The 12,208-nt window shown below is 37.8% G+C and overlaps 1 protein-coding gene across 2 annotated transcripts; it reads left to right on the top strand.

Moving 5' to 3' along the window:
* The first annotated feature begins 3,341 nt into the window (after positions 1-3,341).
* Positions 3,342-11,498, top strand: LOC138370958 (uncharacterized). Of its 2 annotated transcripts, XR_011230272.1 has the most exons (6): positions 3,342-3,371; positions 4,940-5,017; positions 6,871-6,953; positions 9,771-9,930; positions 10,803-10,909; positions 11,363-11,498. XR_011230272.1 is itself a non-coding variant. In XM_069335605.1 (4 exons), the coding sequence occupies exons 1-4, from the start codon at positions 9,210-9,212 to the stop codon at positions 11,477-11,479; spliced, it is 624 nt and encodes a 207-aa protein (XP_069191706.1). In that variant the 5' UTR covers positions 9,204-9,209; the 3' UTR covers positions 11,480-11,498. The 2 variants fall into 2 exon arrangements, 1 of the variants encoding a protein (XP_069191706.1); XM_069335605.1 differs by lacking the exons at positions 3,342-3,371; positions 4,940-5,017; positions 6,871-6,953 and adding an exon at positions 9,204-9,449.
* The last annotated feature ends 710 nt before the right edge of the window (positions 11,499-12,208 follow it).

Genomic DNA, 12,208 nt, shown 5'->3' with positions numbered 1-12,208 from the left:
CAGAAATTTGTATATTCATATTGTTATATATTAAAAATATGAATGCAGTTCAATATGATAAGACAAATACATGAGTTTATGATAAATTCGTTTTCTGTGATATACCATTGATATGCTCTTTTTTTCTTTAAACGGCAGACTAAACTAAAGTGCTCACATCAACAGATTTGATGTATAAATGGTCAACGCTCAACAGAGTTAGTATAAATGTATTAGTATAAATCTTACTTGTCTCATTGTTAATTCACATTCAATGTCAACTTGTGGTTGCATTGTACAAGGCCAACACAGATGATCGAAGGAAACTAACTCTGCTCTAGTTCCATGAAGTTGCTATTTGGTCTTTACTCAATGCATTGTACATGCATAGTACAAGGCCAACACAGATGATCGAAGGAAACTAACTCTGCTCTAGTTCCATGAAGTTGCTATTTGGTCTTTATTGAAATTTGACAAGGCAGAGTGGCCTGCAACAACTACACCATCTCCACATCTAGTTCATGCTCCAGACATAAATCATGACACTGGTCCTGTGTATCCTCCTGCTGACCCGTCAACACCTGGCCCGTCGGGTGTGAGGCGCCCTCTCTTCACGTCTACACCTAGTGCTGAAGCTGAATCTGATGAAGATAATTCATATTCCACATTAGTGTTTGAAAACAATAGTGAGAGCGACGATTCAGACAGTAGTTTATTGCCAACCCAGAGACAACAGCGACGTGTTGTTATAGCAGAGACTCGCCTGAACTATAAATTGAAACATGAGCTGGTAAAAATCCCCAAACGTCGCAGGTGTGAAGTGTGTTCAAAGTCGGGTATCAGGAAGGAAACTGGTATAGCGTGCAAGACATGCGATGTTCCACTTTGCGTCATACCTTGTAATTACACCACTTATCACAGGAAAAGGGTGTATTGGGTGGACAAGAAATAACCACCTACATCAGCTTCACTCCACCTAGGAACATCTGTTGAGCAACTTCAGGAATCAGTACCTGAAGGAGGTGGAGTGGAGATAAAATGCTCAACTTATTTTACTACAATCGTCTTTGCTTTGGTAAGTACACATAATTGTCTTAGATTGTTTCAGTATTGTAGTCTATTTTCTTAGGAATATTTTGATACCTAAATGAGAACTGTAGCACGAAAACTAAAGTAAGTATACATGAAACAAGAGAAACTTTTTTTGTGGGTGTTGCGGGTGTGAGTTGGAGTGTCAAGAGCGGGTTCCGGTTGTGTGTTTTCCGTCATCTCTACAGCTGTGAATTCCAAGGAATTGTATTTGATATGCATATGTCTGTGTAGGGAATTTTATTCCGAACACTATACAAAAAAAAACGGTGTGAAACAAGTATAAACTTGAAAAACATGAGCAAAGTAAAAACTTTTGACGCTCACGGGTACAAACACGCGTAAGATTTTATTCGCCGCAAATTTATTTGACGCTGTGTTGGCCAACTCTACCCCTGATCTTATAGAACTTTCTATTGCGAACACATTGCTATAAAAATGAAATACGTAGCTTCAGAAATAATGTCAGGACAGTTAAATAAGTATAAACATTCAAAGCACTGCATCCCAACAGTGTCGTCCCTGCTGAAATCACGGCTAACGCTTCGCCCAGTTCCCACACTCGTGCGGGTCACCCGATACCATAATTAGACATTGATAGGCATATGTCTGGGTGGGGAATTTTATTGCGAGTTCAGTGATATCAAAATGAGCGCTGTAGGATGACTGTGAGGCTGGCAACAAACGAAAGAGTATGAACATTTACTTCCTGTTTGGGTGTCACGGCGAGTCATCTTCGTGTTTATTTACTTCGTGGTGGGATACCAAATGCTTCGGTGACATTTTATGCATATGATCTTGTAGAGAATTTTATTGCCAACGCATTGATACCAAAATGAAAAACGTAGCTTGAGAATTGAGGTTAGGAGCGTGAAAAGATTATAAACTTTTTTGTGTTTACGCTTGAGCGCCCAGAACGCCGCGCGCACAACCCGCTTGGTTTTCCAGCTAGTGCCGCGCGCACTAAAGTGTTAAGCAACTGACATATGTGGAGAGCTAGTATCAAAATTTATATGTTTGTCCTGCACACCGCCCCCCATCCAGTGGGCAGCGGTGGATAGGTTAGGTGGATAGGGGGTTAGGTTGGTAGGTTACATTGAGTTAATTAGGTAGTACTTAGTGTTTATCTGTTATAGATAGGAGCTGCCTGGTATGGGCCAATAGGCCTTCTGCAGTTACCTTTGTTTTTATGTTTTTGCCCTGTAACCTAAATGGTTAGAGAGGCACATATATGGGCTTAGGGACAGAACCCCACACTACATTTAGCTAAGCTGGTTACAATCTTGATGATATAGTTACAAAATTCTGTATAAGTCGTCACATTATCAATGGGTTCGAGATCAACCACAATTTCCTGAATAGATATAACAAAGGGGATATTAATAGGGTATTAAAATTGTCAACACAAGATAGAACACGAAACAATGGGTATAAATTGGATAAGTTTAGATTTAGGAAAGACTTGGGTAAATACAGGGTCAGTAACAGGGTTGTTGATTTGTGGAATTTTTCTTAACTTATAAATTTATCTTTATTTATCTTAAACTGGTTGGGAGAGGTACAGTTTTTAACATAATTGGGAAGGTCATTCCACATTCGAGGTCTCTTGATTTGTAAAGCATTTCTAGTTTGACTAAGTCGTACTCTTGGAATATCAAATAGGTATTTGTTTCTGGTGTGGTGCTCATGGGATCTGTTACAACCTTCTAGGAAGCTTTTAAGGTCAGGATTGACATTACAGTGCAGCGTTTTATATATATAAAATACACATGAGAGTATGTGCAGGGACTTAATATCTAACATATTCAGAGATTTGAGTAAGGGGTCCATATATACTGCCCGGTTGCCTGAAATGCTATATGCCTACTATAGTGGCTTTAGGTATTGTATGCACTAGCTCTATCTATAAATCCAACATTATGTTTGTAAATCAACTATGTATGTACTTTCCTGAATAAAATTGACTTTACTGTACACTTATATTCTCTGTGGATTTGTTACCCCTATCGTTTGGGAGAAAAAAAATGACTAATACGTTCGGCGAATGACTTTGACTTCAACTTCACTTTGACTTCGTTCATGTCATCGTATTTTCCGTAATATATAAAGGTTATGACAATGCAATTATATTATTGTGTGCAAATAAGTTTGAAATTTCATGTACCCTAAAAATATTAAAATAAAGAATAAGAATAATTAAATAATTGTTGTAGTAAATTGTCACACGTTCATCATACGCAAACGAACACACAGTTTGGAGCGTCAGTACAAGACCGCCGCCATTTTAAAACACGGCTTCGAATGTAAGTAATGTTTTTCTCGTACTAACACTGTGTTATACAATAGATTTGGTCTTGAATTCACAAATTTAGTTGTTACATCTGACAGAGTATGTTAGACGGTGTAATGCTGGTCCATGTTAACGTATTTGTGGGCTTGGTTGGTTTAAATGTGGAGGCGAGGCCTGGCAGTGCTGGTGTATGTGGAGGCGAGGCGAGGCCTGGCAGTGCTGGGGTATGTGGAGGCGAGGCCTGGCTGTGCTGGTGAGTATGTGGAGGCGAGGCCTGGCAGTGCTGGTGTATGTGGAGGCGAGGCCTGGCAGTGCTGGTGTATGTGGAGGCGAGGCCTGGCTGTGCTAGTGTGTATGTGGAGGCGAGGCCTGGCTGTGCTAGTGTGTATGTGGAGGCGAGGCCTGGCTGTGCTAGTGTGTATGTGGAGGTGAGGCCTGGCTGTGCTAGTGTGTATGTGGAGGCGAGGCCTGGCTGTGCTGGTGTATGTGGAGGCGAGGCCTGGCTGTGCTAGTGTGTATGTGGAGGCGAGGCCTGGCTGTGCTAGTGTGTATGTGGAGGCGAGGCCTGGCTGTGCTGGTGTATGTGGAGGCGAGGCCTGGCTGTGCTAGTGTGTATGTGGAGGCGAGGCCTGGCTGTGCTAGTGTGTATGTGGAGGCGAGGCCTGGCTGTGCTAGTGTGTATGTGGAGGCGAGGCCTGGCTGTGCTAGTGTGTATGTGGAGGCGAGGCCTGGCTGTGCTAGTGTGTATGTGGAGGCGAGGCCTGGCTGTGCTAGTGTGTATGTGGAGGCGAGGCCTGGCTGTGCTAGTGTGTATGTGGAGGCGAGGCCTGGCTGTGCTAGTGTGTGTGTGGAGGCGAGGCCTGGCTGTGCTGGTGTATGTGGAGGCCTGGCTGTGCTAGTGTGTATGTGGAGGCGAGGCCTGGCTGTGCTAGTGTGTATGTGGAGGCGAGGCCTGGCTGTGCTAGTGTGTATGTGGAGGCGAGGCCTGGCTGTGCTAGTGTGTATGTGGAGGCGAGGCCTGGCTGTGCTGGTGTATGTGGAGGCGAGGCCTGGCTGTGCTAGTGTGTATGTGGAGGCGAGGCCTGGCTGTGCTAGTGTGTATGTGGAGGCGAGGCATGTACAACACTCCCCAATAGGAAGAAAACCCACTGGGTTCTAGGCTAGGTTAGGCTTATCTGTAATAATTGAATTAAGCCTAGCAAAGCCTAGAACCTAGTTCAGTAATTTAAAAAATGTTGTAACTTGAAAAATGCCATTCAATACATTACACAATTTAAATATTTTCAGGCAATCAACACAACCCTCTCATGTTGGCTAACCCTCTCTCATGTTGGTCAATAATTTAATTATTTTTTTATGGAGTAATCTTTGCTGTTGAAATGTAGTCTTTTTGAGACTACATTTCAAATGTAGTGTGTGTGGAGGCGTGTATGTTAGGTATTACCTAATATACACGGTCTAATATATCTATCTGTGTGAAATAGATTAAATCCATTTATTTGATATTCAGCTAATAGTTCTGTATTTTCTACATTCATCCATGTTTTGGTAAGTGCAATAATATGTATTGTTTCATTGCAGATTAGAGATTCAAGATAGTTCTAGATTTCCGAAGTACTGAAACGCGCGCCATACAGGCTTGGTGGATCTAGGTGCAAGGTAAAATTATTTACATTTACTTGTTTTGTATTTATGTTTTGTATTTATATGCATATATGCATTTATATGCATTATTCTATAGAATAATAGATCTCGTAATAATTTTGCAAAAATAGTGGCATTTACTATTTTTAAAAGATTATTAAAAAATTTACTGATATGGTGCATTCGGAAGGGCGAAGAGGGAGAACGGCCTGTTGACGTAGCTCGGGTGCAGGGGGGGGGGGGGTTGTGTAAAAGCCTGGTTTGTGCCTCGGAGAGGCTATGGGATCCAGTAAGTTCAGTAGAACTTCGGTTTCAACCCTTTTACCCTGTTGTAGCTCAGTCGATTAAGGCAGTGTCTGGGATGCTCCCGGACGCAGGTTCGAATCCTCGTCACGGCCCTTGTGGATTTGTTCATTTGATGCATCACGTTATTGTGATCTGTGTGTGTAATTCTTCACTTGCTACAGCAACAGGAATGTGTGTGTATGTATTTGTGTTGTTGAATATGACCGAAAGTGTAAGATTAATGATTCTAACACAAATCGTCTGAATATTTGTTTTTCTTCACTGTCGAGAGTAGTTAAAAAAATTTACTCGAGTTTATTTTCACACTTTATTTATGGTCCTTAAGTCCCTCTCCTTAATGCTGCTGCTGTTTCTCGCATCTTTGCATCGCTTGTATGTTTGGGGGTTTGGCCTCTTGCTATATATTGATTCCATTTGTGTGTGTTTGGGTCTCAGGCCCTCTCGCAATTTCTGTTGAACAAACCCCTTTTCCTAGTTCTGCATCTCTCCTTTGGTACAAATTTTGTTGTGCTTTTATCATATATTTCACAAAACTTGACATACATTTCATTTACTTCATGTCCTATCAGCAAGTGTTTGTCAAATTCTTTAAGGAAAGTTTATCATCCTGATTGCAGATCTCTAGCGATATTATGTCAACTTCTTGTGGATTCGCAATCATTATTTAATTTACCTTTAGGTGTTCTTTCACCAGCACAGCAACACTGTACCTCTCCCAACCAGTTTAAGATAAAAACTAAGTACTAACTAATTAACTCAATGTAACCTACCTTACCCCCAAAATGACAACCCATGTCTTCTATTTTAAACAATGCTGTTTTGTTGACCAAATTGTATTTGTTTTTTTCTGCAATGTTTCCCCCCCCCCACCACTCTACCACCACATTGAGTTTAGTAGCTCTGTGCACGTCAGGTGCTGTTTAATATACAGACCTACTCCTCCATTTGACCTAGTTTCTCTATCACATCTATATCACTTTGTGCTTTAGGCCTGGTGGAGCTTGGTCCACCAGGCTGTTGTTTGGAGTGGCCCGCAGATCCACATAGTCTGCATATGATATACAGTCTGTTGATCAATTGAACTACAGTAGTTAGTTTTTATCATCCGAATGCACCAATATGTGTTCATTCTTCCCAGATGAAGGAACTAGGTAATATTCATCATCTGAATGCACCATCTGAAGCTTTAACACACTCATGATACACGAGAGGTTTAAAAAACTTTTAAAACTTTTAAAACTTTTTGACCTATTTATTTAAAAGCAATTCTAAAGTTAAAAAGTGTAGCATAGGCCCCCTCGCAGAATGTTCTTAATATGATCCTCAGGTTATAGTTTTCTATCTAAAACCACCCCTAGATCTCTTTCTTGATCAGAATTCTTTATAGATCTCTGTGGCTCGATCATAGAAACTGAGCAAATTCGTTACACTGGACCTTCCAGATCGAATACCATGCTGACAGTCTGATATATCATTCAGTACGTCTGCATCTGAAATTGAGCAATACCGGATTTATTATTTGGTTTTATAAATTTTATACATATAATCTTAACTTATTTCAGAGACCACGAGTAATCTGGGCTTCGAACTCAACAGAAAAGCCTTCCGTAGACCTGCTTCTTTGCTACATAATAGACAAAATTTAGTAAGTATTGATTTATTTACTATTTATTATTTATTTACCGTTATTAGTATAATAGATCTCGTAATAATTTTGCAAAAATAATGGCATTTACTATTTTAAAAAGCTCGGGTGCAGGGGGGGGGGGGTTATGTAAAAGCCTGGTTTGTGCCTCGGAGAGGCTATGGGATCCAGTAAGATCGTCCTTCCTTTCCTCCCTAGAATCTGGATGTAGCAGGTGCTCAATTGTCAAAAGTGAAAAATTGGTTTTGTCTTCCGAATGCACCATTTCTGTAAATTTGCTAATAATCTTTTAAAAATAGTAAATGCCATTATTTTTGCAAAATTATTACGAGATCTATTATACTAATAACGGTTTGATAAAATACAGTAGACTGCCTACTGGATAATAGTTCCAGTCCACCTGTAGACAGGGATCTCACATCAGCTTGTATATTATACAAGGATAAGATTTGATAAATTCAGTTATTTGACTGAACACTGGCTCAGTTTAAATCAGAGATTTAAACATAGATAGTCTAACCTAGTTCCATAACTAACAGCCATTAGCCATTAGCCATTCATGCACAGCCATCAGCTGGGCCATAGACCGGCAATTTTGCTTTTTTCCCAAGCCGGTCTGTTTTTTTTCGATGCCTCAGTGGCCCATGCACAGGTCCGTTCAAGGGGATTAAATAGCCGTTCTATGGCCCCAGGGTTTGTATTTTATCAAACTCTTATTAGAATAATAGATCTCGTAATAATTTTGCAAAAATAGTGGCATTTACTATTTTAAAAAGCTCGGGTGCAGGGGGGGGGGGGTTATGTAAAAGCCTGGTTTGTGCCTCGGAGAGGCTATGGGATCCAGTAAGATCGTCCTTCCTTTCCTCCCTAGAATCTGGATGTAGCAGGTGCTCAATTGTCAAAAGTGAAAAATTGGTTTTGTCTTCCGAATGCACCATTTCTGTAAATTTGCTAATAATCTTTTAAAAATAGTAAATGCCATTATTTTTGCAAAATTATTACGAGATCTATTATACTAATAACGGTTTGATAAAATACAGTAGACTGCCTACTGGTTTTACCTGTAATAAGGTTTGATACAGATGATTATGATTATGGTTTTGGCCTCCACCACCCTCTCACCTAACTTGTTCCAACCATGTCTACCACGCTGCTTGCGAAAGTTAATTTTCTAATATTTCTGTGGCATCTTTGTTTGGTTACCTTTTACAATATCTTCTTTTTATTCTACCATCTAGTTTTGGCATTTTATGCCTCTAACCTGGGAGCCACTTATTGGCAAGTCTATACCTTTACCAGTTGATGTGATTCTTTAGATATGGGCACCATATCTCCAGGTGTCCTACACAATTAGCTTTAATTAAATTTTCCAAAATTATCACTTACACTTGTAATACAGGGTTCTAGGTTCCCTATAGTGTCCTTTATTGAAATAGAGTTTAACAACAATTTCAATGTCCCTATTTTCTTTTAGATTATATCTCAACATATAATTAATGTCCAACAGGACATGATTACTCTTTCCAATGGGAGGATGGTATTGAATATTTGATCTAGTACTGATGGAATAATTTATATAATAATCACTAGAAATTATTTCGATAAGAATTTGAATTTATGCATGTCTTTGTTTTGGCATGCCTCTATTTCCATATGTTACATTTCTGCATGTCTCCAATTCTGGAAGTGTTCACTTTTGCATGTGCCTGACAAGGATGTTATATGCACCAGCTTTAATTATCACACATTGTATATAATGAATGACTTATTTTTAGAATTTTAATACATATTGCATCTGTCAATACATTATTAACAATAATATAGGTAATATGGTAGTCTAATGTAGAAATTTGACACTCTTTAACAGAATGTACGAGTATAAGCGAAAAAAGCGACTCCAATACAACAACAGATGGATGCAAGTATCAAGAAGGCTAAAACGTATACACAAAATGCATCCAAATACAGCTGTACACACTAGTGAACCCATTAATCTTACTGAGGCAGCATCAAGTTCAGAGATTGAGTCGTCAGACAATGACATTAGTTCTTTTGAAGCCGAGTCAAATCAAGAGTATGGATTAGGCTCTGAAATTGATGATTTACACATGAATCTTACTGATATTCATGATGTATTATCTAATTCTCAAAGTGAGGAGGAGAATGATGACCATGATAATCATCATTCACTTGTTTACCCACAGAATTTATTAATTCAGTGGGTAAACAAGAATGGTGTTACACACAATGCTGTTGATGAATTATTTTTTTGCAGTAACAGAAAAAATGGAATACATAATGAAGGAATTATCAAAATTGACATTTTTATCAGGGGATATCCTGAATATTGTCAAAATGACGGAAACCCATATGTCAAAAACACATGGAGATATACCAATCCTGGAAGACATTCTTCCATCCCCACTTGAAACTGTTGAGCAGGTGGAAAGTCTGTCACATGAGCTAAAAGTTAACAGTGAATATAAAAAGAGTATGGTAAGTGTTGCTTAATTCTTTTAGCCTGAGTATGGTAAGTGTTGCTGAATTTTTTTAGCCTTGTACATATGTCTTTTGATTAGTTTTTTTGCAGATGAAGGAAGGTGGGGTGGCACATAATTGATTGTTCAGTGTTATGTTTAAGGTACAAATAAAACAAAAGCAAAAGTTACTCAAATTCGTTGATTTTTGTAATAGTTAAGAAGGAAAATATTTTAATGCTATTTATTTAATACAGTTGGAAATTAGAAAATCTAATGATGAGATTGAAAGATATATATTATTCTCTATTACCTTACAGCTTATGCATTATTTTAACAGGTCCAGACGCTGTCTCAAATGGGCGGTGCAAGCTGTGGAGACACAGTGAGACGAATGATGAGGAGGATAGGGACCTATGGGGTCTGGTCTCAGTATTCACTCGTTGGGCGCAAGAGGAAACGTGTCTTCAAAACCTTGGATATTTGTAATGTAATAATAAGTACGTAAATTTGACATTTTTTTGGATTATATATGTCTGCATGTATTATGTATTATACTTGCATGCTTGTTAATGACTTGTATTCTAGTCTTGTGGGTATCTCCTTTCTCCTACGGGCCAAATGCTTTGTTCTTACCTAGCATTTTGCTTTGTTTGGGTATGAATGTTTGTGTACCTTCATTGTATATTTTGCAAAATTTGCCATATATCTCATTACTCCTCTGCCTAGCAACAAGTCTGTCTAATTATACTCAATAACTATTTTTCAAAGTTCCCCATAGTGTCCTTTATTGAAATAGAGTTCATGAACCGTTTCAATATCCTTATTTTCTTCTAGATTATATCTTAAAGTATATTTAAATGTTATTGTTATTAAATGTTATTGTGACATTGCATTGCAATTGAGCTGCGTTGTTAACCATTCTGTTCATTTCATGAGTATATTTTATTTTCTATTTTTTCATATCATTTTTTTTATCTGTTTTTATTTTTCAGTGATGGGAATATCAGATCATTTGATGTTCCCATCAGAAAATTGGGAAAGTCAGATCTTTTGATGTTCCCAATTTTCAGATGGAAGCATCAGACCATCATGGAATGCATGGGATGAGGTAGTTTAGAATGGTGGGGAGGACGAGAGGGGGGATGGTGGGGAAGACGAGGGAACAGAGGAGAGGGTAATGGTGGGGAGGACGAGGGGACAGGGGAATGGAGAATGCTGGGGAGGACAAAGGGGACGAGGGGACGGAGGAAGACTGGAGAACAGGGGAACACCTAAATAAAAGCCAACAATGTTATTACTCTGTGGCTTCTTGTCTCCTGACAAAAAGAATTATAATTATATATATTAATTAATTCTTATAACTTTCCAGAAGCCTGTATCAACACCCACACTAATGCAACTGAAAGAGATGTTGAGACAAGTATTGCTGATATGTTGAAGAACGCCCCAAACAAACACGGTGGAAACAGATACAAGGTAAAGTTTGCCAATTTGCTGTAGTCTAATTCAATCTCTTTTTAGTAATCTTTGTGAACATTTATGCTATGAATAAGATAAAATAATGTAATTGATTTTGACTAAATATGTAGATATATTTAATTTTCTGAGCACTAATAATGAAAGAAAACCAAAATAAGAGGTGGCTACTATCTCTAATAATGGGCTGGAATAATACAGGATATAATATATATATATATATATATAAATATATATACATATATTTATATATATATATATTTATTTATATAAATATATATATGATATATATATTCTATTCTATTAGTCTATTCTATTCTATAGTTTTATATAGATTCTTGTTTTAGTTTTTTTCTATAATATGGAAAGGGTTTTTAATTAATAAATTAAATATTATATAATAAAATAATGTATTATTGAAAACAATTAGTAACAAACAATATTTCATTACAGGGTGGTGAAGCAAGAATACATGTGCATCACATAGCAGAGTCGGATATGACGAATAATGAAAATAGCGGAGAGCCTGGTGCATGGCATACCGCTGAATCTTCTCTAATGTCTATATAGAAGAATCTTTGTTTCTGTGTGTATATATGTATATATATCATTAATAAAATATATATATATATATATATATATATATATATATATATATATATATATATATATATATATATATATATATATATATATATATATATATATATATATATATTATTAAATATGACCGAAAAAGTAAGATTAATAATTCTAACACGAATTTTCTCAATCTTTCGTACATTACGCTTCACTGTTGGAGGTAAATCAAAAATCACTTCTCCAAAATTCATTTTTATTTCTAGTCTGACGCGACACGGGCGCGTTTCGTAAAACTTATTACATTTTTAAAGACTTCACAAATACACAACTGATTAGAACTTGCGTTTCCCTGATTTTATATCTACATTTGAGTGAGGTGGGAAGGGTGATGTGGCATTACATTTGAGTGAGGTGGGAAGGATGATGTGGCATTAACACAAGACAGAACACTAGGGGATATTAATAGGGTATTAAAAGTATCAACACAAGACAGAACAGAAACAATGGGTATTGAATAGAAGTGTTTGTAGAAAGCCTATTGGTCCATATTTCTTGATGCTTCTATATTGGAGCGGAGTCTTGAGGTGGGTAGAATATAGTTGTGCAATAATTGGCTGTTGATTGCTGGTGTTGACTTCTTGATGTGTAGTGCCTCGCAAACGTCAAGCCGCCTGCTATCGCTGTATCTATCGATGATTTCTGTGTTGTTTACTAGGA

This window comes from Procambarus clarkii, chromosome 34 (assembly GCF_040958095.1).
Source record: "Procambarus clarkii isolate CNS0578487 chromosome 34, FALCON_Pclarkii_2.0, whole genome shotgun sequence".
In the NCBI taxonomy this organism is placed as follows: Eukaryota; Metazoa; Arthropoda; class Malacostraca; order Decapoda; family Cambaridae; genus Procambarus; species Procambarus clarkii.
The sequence above is the reverse complement of the archived record's forward strand: the minus strand, read 5'-3'. Positions and strand labels throughout refer to the sequence as shown.

Coding starts and splice junctions, on each gene's coding strand:
- LOC138370958 (XM_069335605.1), top strand. CDS start 9,210: ATGAATTATTTTTTTGCAGTAACAGAAAAAATGGAATACATAATGAAG. Junction 9,931..10,802: donor TATTTGTAATGTAATAATAA/GTACGTAAATTT, acceptor ATAACTTTCCAG/AAGCCTGTATCAACACCCAC. Junction 10,910..11,362: donor ACGGTGGAAACAGATACAAG/GTAAAGTTTGCC, acceptor ATTTCATTACAG/GGTGGTGAAGCAAGAATACA.